General features: G+C 42.2%; 1 protein-coding gene across 1 annotated transcript; it reads left to right on the forward strand.

Annotated features, from left to right (window-relative positions):
• Window positions 1-1,883: 1,883 nt before the first annotated feature.
• LOC137269880 (uncharacterized) lies at window positions 1,884-22,138 on the forward strand. Its single transcript, XM_067803715.1, has 18 exons — window positions 1,884-1,897; window positions 5,731-5,783; window positions 7,480-7,628; window positions 7,780-7,910; window positions 8,639-8,774; window positions 9,456-9,524; window positions 10,219-10,328; window positions 10,824-10,905; window positions 11,084-11,251; window positions 12,137-12,223; window positions 12,802-12,896; window positions 13,051-13,158; window positions 15,588-15,648; window positions 15,985-16,092; window positions 16,494-16,558; window positions 18,692-18,763; window positions 19,845-20,014; window positions 20,662-22,138. The coding sequence occupies exons 1-18, from the start codon at window positions 1,884-1,886 to the stop codon at window positions 20,862-20,864; spliced, it is 1,881 nt and encodes a 626-aa protein (XP_067659816.1). The 3' UTR covers window positions 20,865-22,138.
• The last annotated feature ends 265 nt before the right edge of the window (window positions 22,139-22,403 follow it).

Raw genomic sequence — 22,403 nt, forward strand, 5'->3', positions numbered from 1 at the left:
CCATTCCAATGATGGTCTCCATGTGTATTGACGCTTGTAAACTGTTCTTACTCCATCGTTGAAGAAACTGATCCTTCACTGACAGATTGACATTGCATATCGCCTCCACCAACATCGCTTACCTCCCTTTGGCTTTTTCCCTGTGCTCGGTCAATGCATAATTTACGAGGATGATGTTATTCACGTGATGCCTACTAGCTTATAAAGTTATCAGAAACGGTGCTGTATGGTTTGTTACAACGGACGATGTTGTGGTTGTAGTAACAGACGATGTTGTGGTTGTAGCTGATCTGACCAGTACATTGACCGCATAATCAAACGCTGTTGCCCTTGGACACTTGTGTCAAATTTTGGATGATTCATTTTCACTTTTTTTTGAGTCATCACACTGAATATGTTTACGTGGAGGTAAGTGCTATTTATGTTTTATGTCTTATAGAGAACGTCACGGTATCATGTTATGCTACAAATGTTTTTCGTCAAAAGGAATCTTATGTAAGGTATTGAATAGAAGGTTCCAATTCATTGAACAATGAATCCTACTGGTTGATCCGAAAGAATGCATTTATCGGGCAAGTTCTTTATGTGGACCGCACGTGCAAGTTAAACAGCTGCAGAAGTTCCTCACCCACACAGCCTTCACAGCTAACTCCATTGTCCAAAACGTTCAGTCAAAACTATTGTCATAGATGATTTCATATGCATATTCAATGAAGATAAACAGTTTAATCTGTTCTGTTTTACAAAGCAAACCTTTTTTCATTTGAAATATTGCGACTGTATGTATGTATGTATGTATGTATGTATGTATGTATGTATGTATGTATGTATGTATGTATGTATGTATGTATGTATGTATGTATGTATGTATGTATGTATGTATGTATGTATGTATGTATGTATACTGGCATTTAAACCCTTAAACTTTCTTTTTCTTAGGCTTTTAAACATTTAAACTTAAAATACCTTTTAAAAATACATATTTGCAGAAAACATATAGTAAGAAACATTTTGAACCTTTCTACATTCCGTACTTCATATCAACAAAGCCGTCGGTGAGGACGCAGTTCTCTCTCGGTTGGTCATGTGAGTGCATATGAACATTCACGTCTTAAAAACACCGCATCTGCCGCCATGCCACGAGCTGGACATGTGTTATATGATTTACCCCTAACGATATCTCCATCTTGCCCTCGGCTTGTGTAACGAGAGTTTGAAGACGGCTCCAGACAGACAAATCTGAGAACCGGGCAAGTGGTTGTGTTCAAGGAATGTGAAAAATACGGACTTTCGGGGAAAAAACATCCTAGATTATTAAAAGGCAAATCTAGCTTGCGTAACCCACATATAACATAAACATTACCAAAACCTGCACACAGGAGTTCACTTGTGTAACAAAAAACGGTCTTAGGAAAAGCATTCCATCCCGATTGTCAATACATTAATGTGTGTTTTCAGTTGTTCAGTTACCGCTTTGTGGTATTAATTATCATTGTATCTTTAATGAGCATACAAGAAAATACACTTTGAATTAGCTACACCATTTAAAATGTTATGAACTATGTCTTCAAAAGTAGCTTCATGAAGTCATGGCGAGGACAGATCGTGCAGAGTTGAAATCTGTTAAGTAAATGTAAACATTTTCAGAGATCACTTGCATGATTACTTTATATTCCTAAGGAGTGTAAATGCCAATATCTGGAATCCACATTATGTACACTTGGATGGAAAGTAGGAAGAGGTTCGTGTTTATTTTACAAATGAAAAGAAAACACAAGAAAAGTCTTCTCGTACAAAGTGCATCCATATGTCGCCACCATTCCCATGCAGACCAGAGCCAACAATAACACCCCGCTCGTGTAACATCATCCGCAAACCACAGCATGGCGCTCCTTAGGTAAGTCGGTAATCTGCTTGTGATCTGCACGTGCACCACCAAACAGAACCAGCCCAGTTCATGGTGAGTTTGCAAGGACGGAAGTACTTACACAGGCTGATGCACCTTTCTCTTCCATGCCAGTACTCTGAGCTCGGTGCACTGAGTGAACCCTCATGCTATCACCAGTAGTATGACAACCCTTTGGTCATGATGACAGACAGGTTGACAGCCCTCGTTACATTTTGCTGTCATACGTCAGTACATTTATGTATCGGTATAGTGCCATAACCAGAATTAGGTTGTATATATAATATTTGGATGAAACATTCGGACACATAAACAGAAGAAACATGATATGTAACCTGAGGGAACTTAATGATATATCAACAGAGGAAACAACAATATATAGATGAAACATTAGGACAGATAAACAGGAGAAAATACATGAGATGAAATATTAGGACACATAAACAGGGGGAAAATAATATTTAACATAAGAAACATAATGATATATAGATTATATATTAGGACACATGAGCAGAGGAAAGATGATTTATAAACATAGGAAACATATGATGTATAAACAGAAGAAACACAATATTCCAGTTTATTAAGAGGCAAACCCATCCCAAGCTCTATCGCTTGTTTAAGCCCATCCACTGATGCACACGACTTTCATACAGTGCTCTTTACATGCGTCATGGTGGTTCGTCTGAAGTGTTGTTTCACCAGAGGGTCCTTCCGTCTTTCTACGTTCTAAATGTTTGGAGGCACTTCACGACATGCAGTGATAACCGCATTTGCAGCCAGTGGACCTAAAGATTCGTGTTACGTGTTCACCTTGGGTTCAAAAGGATGCTGTTGCTTATGTTCGCCAGTGACGGGAACACATTAAAAAGAAAACAAAGATATCATCATTCCTGACTTTCCAGAGTAAACACTTTTGGAAAATGATGCGTCTGGTGCAAAGGAGTGTTTACTAGATTGGCGGATGATTTCAACTTTGACGCAGAGTCGGCGCAACTCTCTGAGTAGACAAAGGGAAGACATTGACACAGGGCTGGTAGAGCTGAGTAGATAAAGTGATGATACTGAAAGAGAGCCGGTATAACAGAGTCGGTAAAGTGAAGACATTGACAGAGAGCTGGGGCATCTGAGTAGATAAAGTGAAGACACTGACAGAGAGCTGGTATAACTGAGTGCATAAAGTGAAGACATTGACAGACAGCAGGTATAACAGAGTAGATGAAGTAACGGCATTAACAGAGAGTGGTACATCTCAAAAGATAAAGTGAAGACACTGACAGAGAGCTTGTATAACTGAGTACATAAAGTGAAGACATTGCCAGACAGCCGATACAATCGAGCAGATAAAGTGAATACATTGACAGGCAGCCGGTATAACAGAGTAGATGAAGTAAAGACATTAACAGAGGGTGGTACATCTGAGAAGATAAAGTGAAGACACTGACAGAGAGTTGGGATGGCTGAGTAGATAAAATGAAGACATTGACAGAGAGTTGATACAACTGACTTGAAAAAGTGAAGACATTGACAGAGAGTTGGGACAGCTGAGTAGATTTAGTTAAGACAAATGGGAAGCTCTCGCCGCTGAGTAGCTTGAGTGTAGTGAGGGCTGAGTAGATAAAATGAAGACATTAACAAGGAGTTGGTACATGTGAGTAGATAAAGTGAAGACACTGACAAAGAGACGGTATAACTGAGTAGATTAAGTGAAGTGAAGATATGGACAAAAAGCTTGTACAACAGAGGAGATAGTGTTCTGACATTGACGGAACTTTGAGAAATGGTTCAAAGGAGAAGGCAGAGTAATGTGAAGACACACACGCCATCTGGTATCGCGAATACATATGCCCTTCACTCGTTCTCGGTTATTGTCCGTTTGGCTTAAAAGTGGACCGATGAATTGCAATCTAACTTGAAAACTAATAAACATAAAATACTCAATGAAAATCTGATCACAATTAAAACATCATACCAACTCTGTGAGATTGTTACAGAACATTTGTCCTAAAAATAAAAAAAAATGTTTAACAAACTATCTCGAAAACATTGACCGAGTTCACTGTTTGTTACGAGGGAGGAGTTCAAAGAAAAGGACAGCCACGTGTGCGAAAAAGCATGGAGACAACACAGCACTGGTTAATGAATCAAAAACTTTCGGCATTTGTCCACTTGCTTCTCGAACACCTGGCTGTCCATTTCTCTGTACTCCTCCGCCGTAACGAACAGTGAACTGTGTCAATATTTGTATGATAGTTTGTTAAACAACTTTTTTTATGAATGCAATCTGACTTGATTAGTGAAGCGGGTTTTTTTAAATATTGATACTGATTGTAAGCAGTGTTAATTAGAATATCTGCACAGATACACCTCGTTTTCATATCTAATGTGAAATCACCGACAGTTAAAACTTCGGAGACAGCAATTGTCCCAGTTAACAGCGAGAATGAGTGTTTTACACCATCTTTAGCAACACTGCAGCGACATCACGGTGTTAGATACCAGAAACCGGATTCACACATTTGCACCCATGGTGGAATCCGACCTGAGACTTAGGCGTGGTGAGCAAACGTTTTAACCACTATAGGCTACCTCACCACCCGCTTAGCTGGTATAAATGAATACGTGTAGATAGACGGATGACGTCAAGGCAAACCTGGTCTAATTCCGGTGACATCAGTGGTGCATTTGGGTCACACAACTTCAGTTTACTTTACTAACCGAGGCAGAAGTATATTTAATACATAAGATTTCCCGTCACAAATTTATTTGCAGAACTGGGATCATATGGGAAGTCAGCTGGGACCACTACACATGATCCCGAGGAAACTTTAAAATACGCCAATTATTAAAATTGCACACAGCTATCGTAGACCTTACATGGTTATTTATTTATTTATTTATTTATTTATTTATTTATTTATTTATTTATTTTGTGCACGAAGTATAGACTGACAACCCTTTCGTCTTTTCATCTATCTGTAACTTCGATTTAGTAAGGTCGATCAGCCACCTTCTTTCACCTTCTTTCCAATTTGTTAAACTTCTACCGTGTGAGATCGATCAGTCACACCTTCTTTGTCATTATAGGGGCCCGTAACTTCTCCCGCTTGAAATAGATCAGATCGACACCCTTTTTCTCATTACTGGAACCTGTAACATATAGGTATATAGTAACATGTAGGTGAATAGTAACATATAGGTATATAGTAACATGTAGGTATATAGTAACATGTGACACGAGGTATGTTATATCCTAGGCGTGGTGAGTGGAACGAGACTCATATCTCATCTCTGAGAATCACCCTGGGTTCCATTGCAAACTTGACCATTCATGTACGTTTTGCAAGAAGGTTACCTTCCTGAACCGTTGAAGCAAGTCATGTGAGAGCGATCGCGATGTGGATCGTTGACCTCTCCTGCAGGCGATATGTCAGGGCGTTCCCGGACGTTGATGCTGTGTCAGATTACATCGTACCATAAGCCAAGAAAATACACAACATAAACATTCATCTATGTATAGACGGGAATGTAGGCCAAGCATACCATCTTACAGCGCAATTCACTTGGCGAGAATCCAAGTAGGTTTGTAGATTACATTCAAGCAATGCCAAAATAATCTTCTGTGAACCTACAGAAACGGTACAAAAGTATCAGGAGGAACTTGATGAGAACCCACGTGATTAAGTTCTGGTATCATGGAATTAATCTCAACTGATAGATAATGTGTTTGTTCGAGATTCATACGTTGATTTATACGTTGATTTATACGCTGATTTATACGCTGATTTATACGCTGATTTACACGCACGATTGTTCCATTACAGACTGCTGTCAGTACTGCTAGTGTCGGTTCTCACCCTGTACACGCACATTCGAGGTAAGCTGCGTAAAGTGACACAGAGTGTTTGTGTGCTAGTGCCGCAGTGTGACAGTGTGACACAGAGTTTGCGTCACAACATGTTAGTGTGACAGAAAGTTTGTGTGAGAATGTGCTAATGCTACAGAGTTTGTGTCACAGTGTAATTTCGTGTCACAGAAAGTTTGTGCCACAGTGTGTTAGTGCTATAGAAATTTTGTGTCACAGAATGTTAATGCGTTAATGTTAGTGCGTTAATGTTACAGAGAGTCTGTGTCACAGTGTGTCAGTGTTACAGCGAGTTTGTGTCACAGGGTGTTAGTGTTACAGAGAATTTGTGTCAAAGTGTGTTAGTGTGTTCCTGTGACAGATAGTTTGTGTCACTGTTGTCTGTCACTTTTAGTGTGTCAGCCTGTTAATGTATATGTATTAGTGTGAATATGTGTCACTGTGTGTTAGTGTCTTGATCGGACTTCATGTTAGTGTATATGTGTTAGGGTGTTAGCGTTACAGAGAATATGTGTGTCATAGTGCTACTATAACAGAGAGTTAGCGTCACAGCACGCATGTTAGTGTGACAGAGAGTGTGTGTGGGACTGTGCTAACGCTACAGAGAGTGTGTTACAGTGTGCTGGTATGACAGAGTTTGCATCACAGTGCGTTAGTGTGTTAATGCGACAGGGAGTTGGTGTTACGGTGTGCTAGTGTGACAGAGTTTGCCTGACAATGTGTTTGTGTGTTATTGTGACAGAGAGTTTGTGTGTCTGTGTGTTAGTGTGAACACCTGTATATGTGTTAATGTGTCAAAGAGTTGGTGTTTCAATGTGTTAGTGTGAATGATACAGAGAATGTGTGTCACAGTGTGCTAGTGTGTTCATGAGACAGACTTGTGTCATACTACGTTAAGGTGTTAGTGTGACAGACAGTCAGTGACGTACAGTGTTAGTGTGCTAATGTGACAGAAAACTTGTGTCGCAAAGTGTGAGAGTGGTCGAGAGTTTGTGTCACTGTGCTAGTGTGCTTGTGTGACAGAGCCTGTTAATGCACGTGTGTTAGTGTGTTAGTGTTACAGAGAGCTAGTTTGTGTCACAGTGTTTGTGTGACAGCCTGTTAATGATTATGTGTTAGTGTGTTAGTATTGCGGGGCGTTTGTGTGACAGTGTGTAAGTGGTACAGAGAATTTGCATCACAGTGTGTTAATGTAACAATGTTTTTATGTATATGTGTTGGTGTGTTAGTATTACGTAGTGTTAGCGTGTTAGTGCCAAGTATTTTAGTGTGTTTGTGTCAAGGTGTGTTAGTGCGTTTGTGTCCGGGTGAGTTAGTGTGTATGTGACAAGATGTATGTATGTGTTAGTATAACTTGACGACAGTGTGCTAATGTCAGGGTTTGTTAGTGCCAGGTTTTTTAGTGTGTTTGTGTCAGGGTGTGTTAGCGTGTTTGTGTCAAGGTGTATATGTGTGTTAGCATATTATGTAGTTAGTGTGTTAGTGTAGTATTTTTTCAATATGGTGGTGTGGATTTCTGCCAGTGTTGTAGCGTGCAAGCGTCACAGTGTGAGAGTTTGGCATGGTGATGGAATGGCAATATGAGGAGAATTTGAGTGCCACTTATCATCAAGTAGTAGCTCCAAGATTTTAATGTAAGGTGAAATCCAAGGTAGCAACTGATGCCAGTGAATCGTTACTTTGTATATACATATCATATTGGTTTCAGGCGATGCCGGTTCTATCCTCCAAACACTGTTCAAGGACTTCTATGCATGGAGATTGGCGGACTCACCACAGTTCGCAACGTACGTAGGGACTTACCGCTTTAATGACAGGCTCCAGTCCTTCAACGCGTCAAAGATGATAGAGAGATACGTAAGTGGATTCTCCCCAAGGAGCATTTTGCGAGTTGACTCACTATGAATACTAGTATATGGTTCAAGAGAATTCAAGCCACGTCATCCCCTAAAATTTCGGAAATATCATCAATGGATGATGATGTTGGTTTCAATATCCTTTGTTCCAGAACATAGCAGACGGTTTCCTTTACGATCTTGAGCAGATAGATCCTTCCGAACTATGTGACTCTGACGTCATAAACTACCGTATCTTCAAAGACGTGTTGACGACCTACGTGAAAGGCTTCAAGTGGAGCAGGTTGGCTGGGAAGACACCATATCGAATATACGTAGTTCTGCAGCATCCGTCACCCACAATACACTATCATGCGAGTCTGTATCGTTTCGGACATGCGATCATTCACAAAACAGTAACTTTTACCCATACATCTTTTGTACGGAAGTACGACAGCGTATTAGGACCATGGTGAAAAATGTTTTGGTGTCACTATCTTCTACGTAGGACTTATTATCACCTACGTAGGAGATATTAAGTCCTATGTCCTACGTAGGACTTATTATCTCCTACGTAGGACTTGTTATTCCCTACGTAGGACTTATTATCTCATACGTAGGACTTACTATCTCCTAACTAGGAGTTAGGAATACTATCTTCTACGTAGGACTTAAGGTGATAGTAAGTCCTATGTAGGTGATAATAAGTCCTACGCAGGAGATAGTAAGTCCTACGTAGGAGATACTAAGTCGTACGTAGGAGATATTAAGTCCTACGTAGGAGATACTAAGTCGTACGTAGGAGATACTGACACACAAAACAAATTCACCATGGTCCAAATACGCTGCCGTACTTTTGGCATCTGGTGTGTGTATAAGCTAGAATAATCTGTTACCAACACAGTAGTAACGTGTCTCTGTATATTACTTGTCACCGAAGTCGCAGCCCAGAGGAAATATTCAAAGAATGCAGAAATAATGAAACATGATGACGGCTGTTTGTTTTGCTCATGTAAATAGTTCCATCCACAGATTCGGGTCGCTAAATCCTCTCAACTTCCTGGAGGGTATACATCTGGACCCGGTCCACGATGTGGAGGCCACGCCCTTCTTCACACGCGGCGACTATGAGAACTTTATCACCCGTCTTCAGAACACTCCATTCCAGGTATGGCTGCTTGGCAATATGTTTTTTGTTTTGTTTTGGTTTGGTTCTTTTTTTCTTTTTTTTTTTTTCTTTTTTTTTTTTTTTTTTTGTTGTTGTTATTATTTATCATATTCTTCACAATGAGTTACAAATAACGACAACCCAGAGTTTTTTTTGATGAACAGAATTCCGACTAATTTTGAATTCCACTGATGCTTTTTGCTCGTAAGGCCAACTAGAATTTGTGGGCAATCTGCATTCTCATTTACGATGTTTCAAACATAACGAAAGCAAGGATTTCAATAAACGGGAATTCATGTGATTTCTGATTCCATTAATCTGTTTTGCTCTTTACGGCAACTAGAATTTGTCTGAGCACTCGATTTCATATATCTGAATCAACGTCATATATTTCAGCTGTAGTGTATGTTTGGTATGTTTGTTTGTTTGTTTGTTGTTCCAGCTGCATGGTAGCGTCTGTAAATAATCACGTTTGTGTCAGGCAATCGGGTGATACATTGTGAGCATCGATCTACGGAATTGGGATACAATGACTTGCGTCAGTCAAGTCTGGGGGCCTGACCACCCAGTCCCCACAGCCGCACCTTACGATGCATACCATCAAACGCTTTAATAAGGAGATTACCGTACATCTAGACCCATCAGGGTATATATATATACGTACATGTTCATGTTTTACAGCTCAGCGAATACATAGACCTGTACAGAACGGCTATAACGATAAACAGGACGTCCCACAACGCGTCAGTGGCAAGTAAAACTATTTATTACAGTCGAACTCTGATGGCTCGAATTCGGTTGAAACGAAATATCGGTGGTGTCGAACTCATCTCTCAGTTCCTGCCGATTTCTTTATCTGTATCATTATTCTATGTTGACGGATGTGTCGAGCACTCGGGTAAGTGGAACTCTTACCCTTTGTCCCGACGTGTTCGGCACAACGGAGTTGGACCGTATTGCATAAACCCTATGAAGTACATAAACAGACAGACAAGTTTATTCAGTAAACAGGCAACTGGCCCATAATACATTCAGGTGCGTGATCACACATCACATGAATCGTAAATAATAATGTATGAAAATATTCTATTCCTAATTCTTATTTGTACATAAAATAAAAGTAAAGAGACATTCTTAATGACATTGACATCAATGTTTTTCAGCGTACTAATTTTGCTCAAACTCGACCATGATCAGCTTAACTGGCCGCCATGTTGTTAACATTGCCAACTCCAAAGTTTAGTGTTATTCGCATTCTGATTGGTACATGGTGCAGCCAATCAAATTGACAAATAAAACTCAAGGGCAGGTAATCTGAAGTTGCGGGCTCTTTGCTCCCTCGGAACACAGACAGTGGATGGCTTCGTGTAAGCGTATTTGTGATAAATGGTACAAAAGAGAGAAGGGATGACATTATAATTCCTAGTCTTCCTGGATCCTGTAGGACCGTGTGCCAGGACAGATAGAACGGCTGCTGGTGGACCCGGAAGAATCGGCCTTCTATCAACCATTCACCGCTATTCTTGAAGAGCTGCCAATAGACGATCAAGTCAAGTTAGTCACGTGTTCATCAATCCCAGATACTTTATCAGTCTGAAATATCTTGAAATTGACGAGTCATATAAAAAAGTAGTGCGAGAGTTAATGTTTATTATTGTCGATATCAGTAATTCGTATGTTGTAACTTGATGTCCTGCAGATAACACATATTATACGCCAGGCATTTCCGTAGATGAAACTGTCATCACATGGTATAATTTGTCGGCATTCTTGAGAGACAGTGAGTATAGGGAACTGCTCATCTCTCAATCTCTTAATAGGATTCAGGAAACTTATCTAAACCACTCTCGCACTTACTCACTCACTCCCCGAAACCCACTAACTGACTTACTCACTCTCATCAAGCTTTCAGGATACGAATCAGGGAACGAACCATCTCTTACCCAGCATGTACCAAGCTGCATATTATGTAAAATTAATGTTATTCTTGCAAATGCGTCACGCTTGAGGAAGACGATGTGATCAAACGTATTTTCTTCTTTTTCGCAGAGGGGACATGCGATACAGAGCGCGCGCTGCAATTCAAGGTGTACTTCAAGCATTCCATGACTTGAAGACATTTCTGGAAATAGTGAGTTTACCCCTTTTCGGCTCCTCCGATGAAAAAAAAGAATCTGTTGACTGTTTTTGTGTTTTTTTCTAACATGGTTTTACTGAAGGATTTCATTTTTAGTAAACATTTTTGACGTAACCGAAGGTACCAGGTAATTGTATGGAATTTGTTACGAGCTTGCTCTGTCTTCCTGTAGGAATATTTCCCATACACGAGGCCAAAATGGGGTGTGGGATCCCTAAACTATGGACTGGACTATTACAAGGCCTGTCTCGAATGGCATCTGTCCACAGACATGAGTCCAGAGAGGGTTCATCAGATAGGGCTGCAGGAGGTGGAGAGGATCAAAGGGCTGATGGAGAAGGTGAGACATGGCACCATTTTAGCTAGGAGATCGTGGTGTTGGTGGAAAAGGTGACATGTGGTAACATTACGCCGCTTTTAGCAATATTCAAGCAATATCATGGCGAGGAACACCAGAATGGGCTTCACACATTGTACCCATGCGGGGAATAGAACCCGAGCCAACGCTTTAACCACTAGTCTACTCTTCCGCCTTATTGGCGGAAGTCTGGGAACTGATAGTGAAGGTGAGACATGGTAACAATGACCACGAGGTCGTGGGGTTGACAGGGAAGGTGAAACATGGTAACAATGACCACGAGGTCGTGGGGTTGACAGGGAAGGTGAGACGTGGTAACAATGACCAGGAGGTCGTGGGGTTGATAGAGAATGTGAGACGTGGTAACAAGTGGCTTGAGAGTCGTGGGGTTGAAGGAGGTGAGACATGGTAACACCGGCCAGGAGTTCCACGGGTTGATATCGAAGGTGAGACATGGTAACATTGGAAAGAAAATCGTGGGTTGAAGGAGGAGAGACGTGGTAACACTGGCAACGGCGCCCTAAGGTTGATAGAGAAGGAGAGACTTGGTAACGTTGCCTACGAGGTCGCGAGGTTGATAGGGGAAGGGAGACGTGGTTGGTCACATGTTATGAGATCAAGTGCATAGGTGCTTTTAGAAATACACTAGCAATATCATTTCGGGAGACACCAGAATTATATTTGACCTATGTGCGGAATCGAACGCGGGTTCCAGGTTCGACGAACGAACAATTCTACCACTAGGCTACCCCACCATCCCTGATATATTGAAATAGGATATCGGGTAACTTTCGTGAAATGAAAGGTACCCAACTGAACAAAATAGACTCAGGTGTGTGACATTATATTAACTGCTCTCTACTTCAGGCCTTGGAAAGACAGAATTTCAAAGGATCTGTTGCAGAGTACTTTGCAATGTTAAAGAACGATACATCATTGCATATGGAAACAGAGGTAAGATACGCCAAATATATCGTTCGGAATCACCCTCACTGCATAGATGTTGTACTAAATACATTCACTGAAGTCTGGAGGCGGGGCGGGGTCTGAGACACAAGACCAGTGATCCAGTGAGGCTGAGGTGTCCTCGAGCACACCTGTGACTCGATGTGAAAACCTCTTTCAGTGTAGTCAAAACCCCTAGTGTTCAGTACACAACCCATGAATCCGTTGGTAGATGACCAGATGGTGGCACAATAATACATGCAAGCATCTAGTTGCGGGTACACCAACATGCACAAAGTGCATTGGACAACTTGGACAAGGTGCTGTAACTGTGTCCCTGTCCACCCAGTTGTGAATGGGTCGTTCATAATGATGGGAAAGCCACGTTAACACAGTGCACCTATTAGGCTGCTAGACTTATATGATTTCCAAGACGCTGTTGAAATTAACACCCAATGATCCATAGAAAAACAAAGAAGAGCATGCATAAGGGATAGACTACCTATGTAATAATATAATATAATAAGAATTCTGCAAACATCAACGCGATCTACTATTCGATCCAACCTTCTCCTTGTATCCCACAGGAGGAACTGCTGGAGGCATACCAGAAAATAGTAAATGAGCGAGTGAAACCAAGGCTGCCAGAAGTTTTCAGTAATCTTCCTAATCTTCCAGTAAAGTAAGTTGTAAAAGTTGGTTGCCGTGAACAGATGTTTACTACCATGTTGCGGAACATGTCTATCGTATTCTGACAAGCATAAAAACAAACAAAAAAAAGACTGCATGAAAGTGTGGGGGTCGTGAGTTAGCACGTCACTGTGGGTGTGTTTCAGGGTGGAGCCTATGCCGTATGATGGTCCGGGGGGACAGTACATATCTGGATCAGAGGATGGATCAAGACCCGGTATTTTCCTCGTCAATCTGTACAGGCCAAAAGAGACGTAGGTGCTACTACTGTGTTTATTCATTCCTGAATTCATCCAATCTGTGTTGATATGATCAAGTGTCCCCTGCCTGGTGGTCATTCACCAGTCATCTGGTCATCTAGCATTTTGCCCTTAAAAGGGTAAATATGGATGTGACATCCTGTAATGTGAAATGTTATCTTTAACATGAATATTGTTGCTACTGTGCTGACAAGAGGCATGTGTCATAGCTATGTCTGTGTATTCTATCTTAACTATTGTAAGTCATGACTGCATGTTGTGGTTGAACAAAGGGGTTGTCACCGTGATGTTAGCTGTGTTGACGATGACGAGGGACGACATGCAAGATTCTAACCTTCTATGTTGTGTTGACACAAGGGTACACGACATAGTCCAATCGGGTGTTCAGGTTTGGAAGAGCTGACGTACGTCACGCATGATGTAATATGTATTGACAATGAGGGCATACGTCATGGTTCTAGCTGCGCTTTCTCAGTCGTTACATGGGACGTACGTCAGGTGTGATGCTAACGGTGTAATATATGTTGGCACAATATGGCATATGTGTCATGGATCTAGCTGTGTGTTCCCAGGTACATGGGACTTGCGTCATGCATGATAGAAACCTTTTATTCCATGTTGCCATAGATTGCATGAGTCATGGATCTAGATCTGTGTTCCCTGTTGTTACAGGGGACGTGTGTCATGCATGATAGAAACCTTTTATTCCATGTTGACACAGAGGCCATGCGTCATGGATCTAGCTCTGTGTTGGCTCTTGTTACAGAGGACGTGTGTCGTGCATGATAGAAACCTTTTATTCCATGTTGACACAGAGGCCATGCGTCATGGATCTAGATCTGTGTTCCCTGTTGTTACAGGGGACGTGTGTCGTGCATGATAGAAAGCGTGTATTCCATGTTGACACAGAGGCCATGCGTCATGGATCTAGATCTGTGTTCCCTGTTGTTATAGGGGACGTGTGTCGTGCATGATAGAAACCTTTTATTCCATGTTGACACAGAGGCCATGCGTCATGGATCTAGCTCTGTGTTGGCTCTTGTTACAGAGGACGTGTGTCGTGCATGATAGAAACCTTTTATTCCATGTTGACACAGAGGCCATGCGTCATGGATCTAGATCTGTGTTCCCTGTTGTTATAGGGGACGTGTGTCGTGCATGATAGAAACCTTTTATTCCATGTTGACACAGAGGTCATGCGTCATGGATCTAGATCTGTGTTCCCTGTTGTTACAGAGGACGTGTGTCGTGCATGATAGAAACCTTTTATTCCATGTTGACACAGAGGTCATGCGTCATGGATCTAGATCTGTGTTCCCTGTTGTTATAGGGGACGTGTGTCGTGCATGATAGAAAGCGTGTATTCCATGTTGACACAGAGGCCATGCGTCATGGATCTAGATCTGTGTTCCCTGTTGTTATAGGGGACGTGTGTCGTGCATGATAGAAACCTTTTATTCCATGTTGACACAGAGGCCATGCGTCATGGATCTAGCTCTGTGTTGGCTCTTGTTACAGAGGACGTGTGTCGTGCATGATAGAAACCTTTTATTCCATGTTGACACAGAGGCCATGCGTCATGGATCTAGATCTGTGTTCCCTGTTGTTATAGGGGACGTGTGTCGTGCATGATAGAAACCTTTTATTCCATGTTGACACAGAGGCCATGTGTCATGGATCTAGCTCTGTGTTGGCTCTTGTTACAGAGGACGTGTGTCGTGCATGATAGAAACCTTTTATTCCATGTTGACACAGAGGCCATGCGTCATGGATCTAGCTCTGTGTTGGCTCTTGTTACAGAGGACGTGCATCGTGCATGATAGAAAGCGTGTATTCCATGTTGACACAGAGGCCATGCGTCATGGATCTAGCCCTGTGTTGGCTCTTGTTACAGAGGACGTGCATCGTGCATGATAGAAACCTTTTATTCCATGTTGACACAGAGGCCATGCGTCATGGATCTAGCTCTGTGTTGGCTCTTGTTACAGAGGACGTGCATCGTGCATGATAGAAAGCGTGTATTCCATGTTGACACAGAGGCCATGCGTCATGGATCTAGCTCTGTGTTGGCTCTTGTTACAGAGGACGTGCATCGTGCATGATAGAAAGCGTGTATTCCATGTTGACACAGATCTATCTGTGTGTTGTCTCTTGTTACAGGTCACCTAATTCGTGTATTATTTGTTTTCTGGACTGGCAGGTGATGGTATTCCTCTTTTTACCTGTATTGACAAGGGATTAAGTACGTCATGGTTCTAGCTAGCTGTTCATTCTATATTGACACAGGAGTATTCGCTATTTTCTAATCCTGTGCTCGAGTTGACAAAGGGGGAGGAGGACGTACGTCATGGCTCTAACAAGTGTTCCAACTGGACACGGAAGTGTACGACATCCTTCTAACCATGCGTTCTGTGTTAACACAGGGGGACGTACGTCATGGTGCCTATCACGCTGCATGAATCAATACCCGGCCACCACCTTCAGGTAATGTACGTCACACGGACGACAGACAAACCTTTATCCATACAATGCAACATTATTTGCCAGAACAGTTTATAGTGACACCAATAGACACACAGAGTAATATAACGTAGTTTAATTCGTTTTATCCGCAAAATAACGATGCATCACAGTAGGACAGTGTTCAAACCCGAAAGTGACAAAGATTGATGAACAGAACAGTTAGATCATGGGTCGGGGATTGGAACCAACAGCCAGCTAATGCTGGGCCAGTAGATGTTATGTGGATTCATATTCCAGTGTCACACATTCCTCAGCGCATATATTCGTTGTATTTGTACACACTTTCTTGAATTACAGGCTAGCTACGCCCTAAAAGCAAGTCTGCCAAGTTTCCGGCGGAACACGGAATTTTCGCGGTATTACGAGGTGCCGTTCCATTTCCCCTTCTATACAGCATACGTGGAGGTAAGAACATTTCCGACTTGTCAGTCTAATGGGGATTTTAAGACCGCAGCGAACACTGTTTGGATGAAGCAATGGGTGTGCTAGTGAGTTCAGTTTTTCGCCGCACTCGGCAAATATTCCAGCCTTATGGCAGCGGTCTGTAATTAATCGGGTCTACACCAGACAACACACAGCGCATCGGTCTGCGCAATTGGGAACCGATGACATGAGTCAACCAAGTCAGCGAGCCTGATCACCCGATCCCGTTACTCGCCTCTTACGACAAGCAGAATGGCCTCTTAAATAGGGGCTTCGAAGCCGTTACTTGGTGTATGGAGATGTGTAGATGCTTTACCGAGGGTAAACACCATGAAGTTATGTACTCTATGAGGGATGGTTACACACTTTTGTTGCTCCAACAGGGCTGGGCATTATACGCTGAATCACTAGGAGAAGAGCTTCACTTTTATGAGCATGACCGTGAACTGTGAGTATAACCACATACGTCAACCGCAAAATAAAACTGTTAATTCATGCACACTTTTTGTGAACCTCTCGTCGTGAACTGGTAATACACTTTGCCAAAATACGTATGCCAACTGCGAGTACACCTGACGAGTGAGTTTGGCTCTCATTGAAAAAATAGTGTTGTACTTTTAATATATATTGGACAAAATAAGTTAGGGATACTGGTATTTTCGTGACTGATTTTGTACCAGTATCTCAATGAAAAAATGCTTCATAATTCATAATTTTTAAATTTACAAATATCCACATATTTGTCCAGTACATAAACCCACTGTATGAAACTGTCACGTTGTCATGTGCTGTATGTACATCTGCAAGGTGCACATACCTGCCATCATGAACTATAATAACACCAACCAGTACATACCATCCATCGTCAACTGTGAGTACATCCACCCTATAGACGTAACTACCTTCCATCGTAAACTGTGAATACAGCCGCCATATATACCTTTCATTGTTAACTGTCTGTATAATAACCTTCCATCGTGAAATGTGAGTACACCCATTCTGTATAATTACCTTCCATCGTGAACTGTGAGGACACCCATTCTGTATAATTACCTCCCTTGTTGAGCTGTGAGTGCACTCATTCTGTATAATTACCTTCCATCGTAAACTGTGAATACAGCCGCCATATATACCTTTCATTGTTAACTGTCTGTATAATAACCTTCCATCGTGAAATGTGAGTACACCGATTCTGTATAATTACCTTCCATCGTGAACTGAGAGTACACCGATTTTGTATAATTACCTCCCTTCTTGAGCTGTGAGTGCACTCATTCTGTATAATTACCTCCTATCGTGAGCTGTGAGTACACTCATTTCTGTATAATTACGTCCCTTCGTGAGCTGTGAGTGCATCCATTCTGTAAAATTACCTCCCTTCGTGAGTTGTGAGTGCACTCATTTTGTATAATTACCTTCCATCGTGAACTGTGAGGACACCCATTCTGTATAATTACCTCCCTTGTTGAGCTGTGAGTGCACTCATTCTGTATAATTACCTTCCATCGTAAACTGTGAATACAGCCGCCATATATACCTTTCATTGTTAACTGTCTGTATAATAACCTTCCATCGTGAAATGTGAGTACACCGATTCTGTATAATTATCTTCCACCGTGAACTGAGAGTACACCGATTTTGTATAATTACCTCCCTTCTTGAGCTGTGAGTGCACTCATTCTGTATAATTACCTTCCATCGTGAACGGTGAGTACACTCATTCTGTACAATTACCTCCAATCGTGAACGGTGAGTGCACTCATTCTGTAAAAATACCTCCCCTCGTAAGCTGTGAGTGCACTCATTCTGTACAATTACCTCCCATCGTGAACGGTGAGTACACTCACATTGTATAATTACCTCCCTTCGTGAGCTGTGAGTGCACTCATTCTGTATAATTACCTCCCATCGTGAACGGTGAGTACACTCATTCTGTATAATTACCTCCCTTCGTGAGCTGTGAGTGCACTCATTCTGTACAATTACCTCCAATCGTGAACGGTGAGTGCACTCATTCTGTAAAAATACGTCCCTTCGTGAGCTGTGAGTGCACTCATTCTGTACAATTACCTCCAATCGTGAACGGTGAGTGCACTCATTCTGTAAAAATACGTCCCCTCGTGAGCTGTGAGTGCACTCATTCTGTACAATTACCTCCCATCGTGAACGGTGAGTGCACTCATTCTGTAAAAATACCTCCCTTCGTGAGCTGTGAGTGCACTCATTCTGTACAGTTACCTCCCTTCGTGAGTTGTGAGTGCACTCATTCTGTACAGTTACCTCCCATCGTGAACGGTGAGTGCATCCATTCCCTATATCCATACTTTCCATCGTGAACATTCAGTACACCATTCACTACACATACCTGCCATTGATAACGGTGTATACATCCAACAAATGTATGTAATGCAAGTATGTCGTTACCTCTTGAACCGTGGATAAGTAGTTCCTTCTCTCCAACCGCATATATCTACCTTTCTGCTTCACTGACCCGCTCACTGTTGTTCTTTGGATCAACTACTTTCCCCGCAATGACTCTACCAACCCTGCGAATCACTTCATTGTGTACCCTGTATTTCAGCATGGGTCGGTACAGCCTAGAGATGTTCCGGGCTTGCAGACTGGTTGTGGATTCAGGATTGCATTATTATGGGTAAGCTCAAGAGTCCAATTCCCGTTCTATTCCTTGAACATTACGGCATGTGTAGGCCAGTGCTATCAACTCATGGGTATCAGGGTGGTGAGTGAGTATGGTTTTGTGCCGCTTTTACCAATATTACAGCCATGTCACGGCGGTGGACACCTCAAATGGGCTTCACATACTGTACTCAGTTGGGAACTCGGTTTTTTGTACGACGAACGATTACTCAAACCACCTGGCTGACCCACCACCGTACCAATGCACTACTTTGCATATTAGTAGTCTTTTGCGTCAATGCAAATGGTATAACTCTCACTGTTTAAATCAGATGAATCTGCCAAACATACGCCAGCCTCGTACCTCAAAACAATCGCTGGTAGATTCAGTCATACAAATACATTTGCAGGGTTAAATTCCTTGTTGCCTCTGAAACCAGTGATCGTGAAGGGGGCATGGTGGGCGAGCTGGATAAAGCACCAGGTTGATGATCCAGCGAGAGATGGTGTCAGGATCGAGCCCATCTGTGAATGGGTGTAAAAACCTTAGAGGCAACTTTGTGTGCAGACTCTTTCCGAGTGTGCAGTACACAACCCTATGTACTTAAAAGATCCCAGGAATATGTTGGTATTTGACCAGACGGTGGCCACATGAATACGTGCACAAATCTAGTTGTGGGTACAGCAACGTGCAGATAACGTGAATAAAGTACTGTGACTGTGTGTCCCAATCCACCCAGTTGTGAAGTGGGTACCTCGATAGGTAGCGAAAACCACAACAAAACTCGGCCTGTCTAGTGGAGCAAAAGTTGTATACTTCCCAGGGAGCTGAGAATGATAATACGATGTGACACTGAGACTGACATCCAATGATCGAGGGTAACAAGTATCAGTGCTTTGAGCAAGCACTGGTTGTATGGACATGTGCGCTATATAAATATCCTGCCATCATCATCATCTTTCAACGCCACGACTTTGTCATAATTTTCTCCCATGCCTACATGACTCTTAACAGCATAGGTGATATCGTAGTCCATATACCGAGAACACTCACTCCGAATCTTACGAGTCATTGTTTCTGTCTGTCTTGTTGCCAGATGGGATCGAGAAGAAGCGATCCAGTACATGCTCAACTACACTTCATTCTCCCGGGTGGAAATGACGATAGAGGTCGACCGATATATCACATGGCCTGGACAGGCATGCGCATACAAGATTGGCGAAATCAAAATCAAGGAGTTGCGGAAGAGGGCAGAGGAGTCATTGGGTGAGTACGGAACAAAAAGGAACCTGGTCCTTCGCCATATGATGCACTAGGTAAGAACTTAACAGTGGCAACTTGCAATTTCTGTGAAGGATGCTCTGGAGAAAAGGGAGCCACAGTGAGATGGGATATTCAGATTGCTGAACCAGAGTAAATCTAGACTTGCTTCATGCAGATTTTAGCATTGCAAGGAGGGCTTGGCAATAGGGAAAATGATGTGGTTCAGGGACTGTGAGAAAGACTACACGGTCACCTTCTCACAGGATTCAGAATGTAAGGGCTCTTTTGGTGTTTTCGAAACCAGGAAAGTTGTTCTGAAGTCTAAAGGAAAATACTGGAACCTTGTGGAGACAAAAACATCAGAAACATGAATGCCAATCTGAGGCTTATGACGTTTCGGGGTATACTCTCACTCCTTCACTCAGGGGAATGCCACTCTGAATCCTGTTCCTCAAATTAAAGAAGTCCATAAATTTCATCCATACATTCTTGACCGATGAATTTTGTTGCCTTTGTGCGTATTACTTCTAAAAGCGATTCAGTGACTTTAATTGCATGTTTATACAATTGCCCAAACACCCTCAAAATGTATTACGTATTGAAAATGAAAACCATTCTTTGAATTTTTCAATTATGTGTACTAATTCTAGGAGAACTCTTTGATATCCGGGACTTCCACTCCGTGGTGCTGGAGAACGGCCCAATGCCCCTCACCATCCTCGAAGAGATCGTGGACCACTGGATCCAAAACTACAAGCCCGCCACAGTAGAAGAGACGTGCACAGACTCTGCACATACACATCACGTTTCCATTCTAATGGCTCTGTGTCTCATCACATTCAGTCTCTCTTAGTCACCGACTGACTGACAAGTGCTCACCAAACAATTCCCTGCCACTATCCTGTTGTGTGACTGTGTCAACTGCGGTAGTTCTTGTCTGCCGTCCATCATAAAGTGACATAACATCGGACCAGGCAAGAACGAGATCTTGCCGAAAAAACAGCCAAGGAGGTAAGGCAAGAGTCTCCCTTTGCAGTAACTGCATCACATCACCAGCCCTGTTAAAGGACGACATTCTGCACATGAATCCATACAATTTGTTGCTTGGGACCCTCGCAGTGTAGCACGGAGGAGTTGGACAATCTCAGGCTCCAGGCATTGCCGTCCTCGAGTTCGGGGACCTACACAAGACGACCTGGACTCTTCCTGACCACGCCCTATCAATGCAATGACGGACATCAGTTTGGATGCAGCCCACAGTTGTTGGACTCATCAATGAGTGTTCGCAAGTATCAACATGACGCCATTGACTCTGTGTGTCTCCGAAGTAACAGATTCATCACGCCAACACTGGCGGCATTATCCACCCTATTCGACAAAACTGCTTTTTTTTACCTCATATTGGACCCGTCTAGGGCCAAAGCTTCCTTACTGATATAACTCAAAACTGTTCGCACGTCTGAGTGTTCTGATGTGTATTGTAACAGTTTGTATTGTCTGGTTATTAGTCCATGCCTAAGATTAAGGTTTAGTTATTGATTACTGTTGACCGATTTCTTTATTAATATCAAAATTGGAACCTTAAATGTAGCATGTAGTAAAATCAAGCACATACACAACGATTGGGAGCGGTATGTTTGAACAACAAAAGTTCAGACATCCATCACAAAATAGTTAAGACATCCATCACAAAATACCTCCTTATGCATATCATAGTTCATAAAGGTGTGGCTGAAAAAAGAGTGCATACAATGGTGAAGGAGTTTGGTGACACAATTAAGATTTGAACTGAGAACGAAATTTTGTAATGATTACAAGCATATGATAAAGGTCGCAAAATGTCGCACACTTGCTATGCACGTATGCAGCTTCTTCATACTGTGCCCAAATGCTGGGTGACCATGAAAATTGTTGTGTTTATATTTTGAAGTATTACATTAAGTGCACGTTATCGACACAGGACCAAGCCGTCCATCATGATCATCCTACCAGTTGTTGTAAAGTTCTGACTTGATTGTAGATACAAATATTATATCAATACCCTTAGCTTGTGTATACCATGTCTGAGTATGCTAATGCATGCATGGATATAAAACATGAATACTTGAATAAATATTTTTATATTTACACGCTTCAGTTGTCTCATGGATAATAGGTGTTATTGGGTTGGTGTACTTGTCCCGTATGAGATGACTAACGGGATCGGGTGGCTGTGATCGCTAGCTTAGCAGGCAAATGTTGTGAAATATAATGATAGGTGTCAACCAACTGTGTACTTCTGACCACTTGATCCCGCTGGTCGTCTCTTAGGTCAATCACGCGTTGTTGAAGAACCATTTTGTCACGGATCTTTGCGGTTAAACATGTGGTCTGGTCTAGCAACAGTTTTTGT

Source organism: Haliotis asinina, unplaced genomic scaffold, assembly GCF_037392515.1.
Source record: "Haliotis asinina isolate JCU_RB_2024 unplaced genomic scaffold, JCU_Hal_asi_v2 scaffold_17, whole genome shotgun sequence".
Lineage (NCBI taxonomy): Eukaryota > Metazoa > Mollusca > Gastropoda > Lepetellida > Haliotidae > Haliotis > Haliotis asinina.

Bases quoted from the DNA above. Each gene is read 5' to 3' on its own strand.
- LOC137269880 (XM_067803715.1), top strand. The intron at 10,329-10,823 runs GTTAGTCACGTG...TCTTTTTCGCAG, and splicing joins CCAATAGACGATCAAGTCAA to AGGGGACATGCGATACAGAG. The intron at 15,649-15,984 runs GTAATGTACGTC...CTTGAATTACAG, and splicing joins TACCCGGCCACCACCTTCAG to GCTAGCTACGCCCTAAAAGC.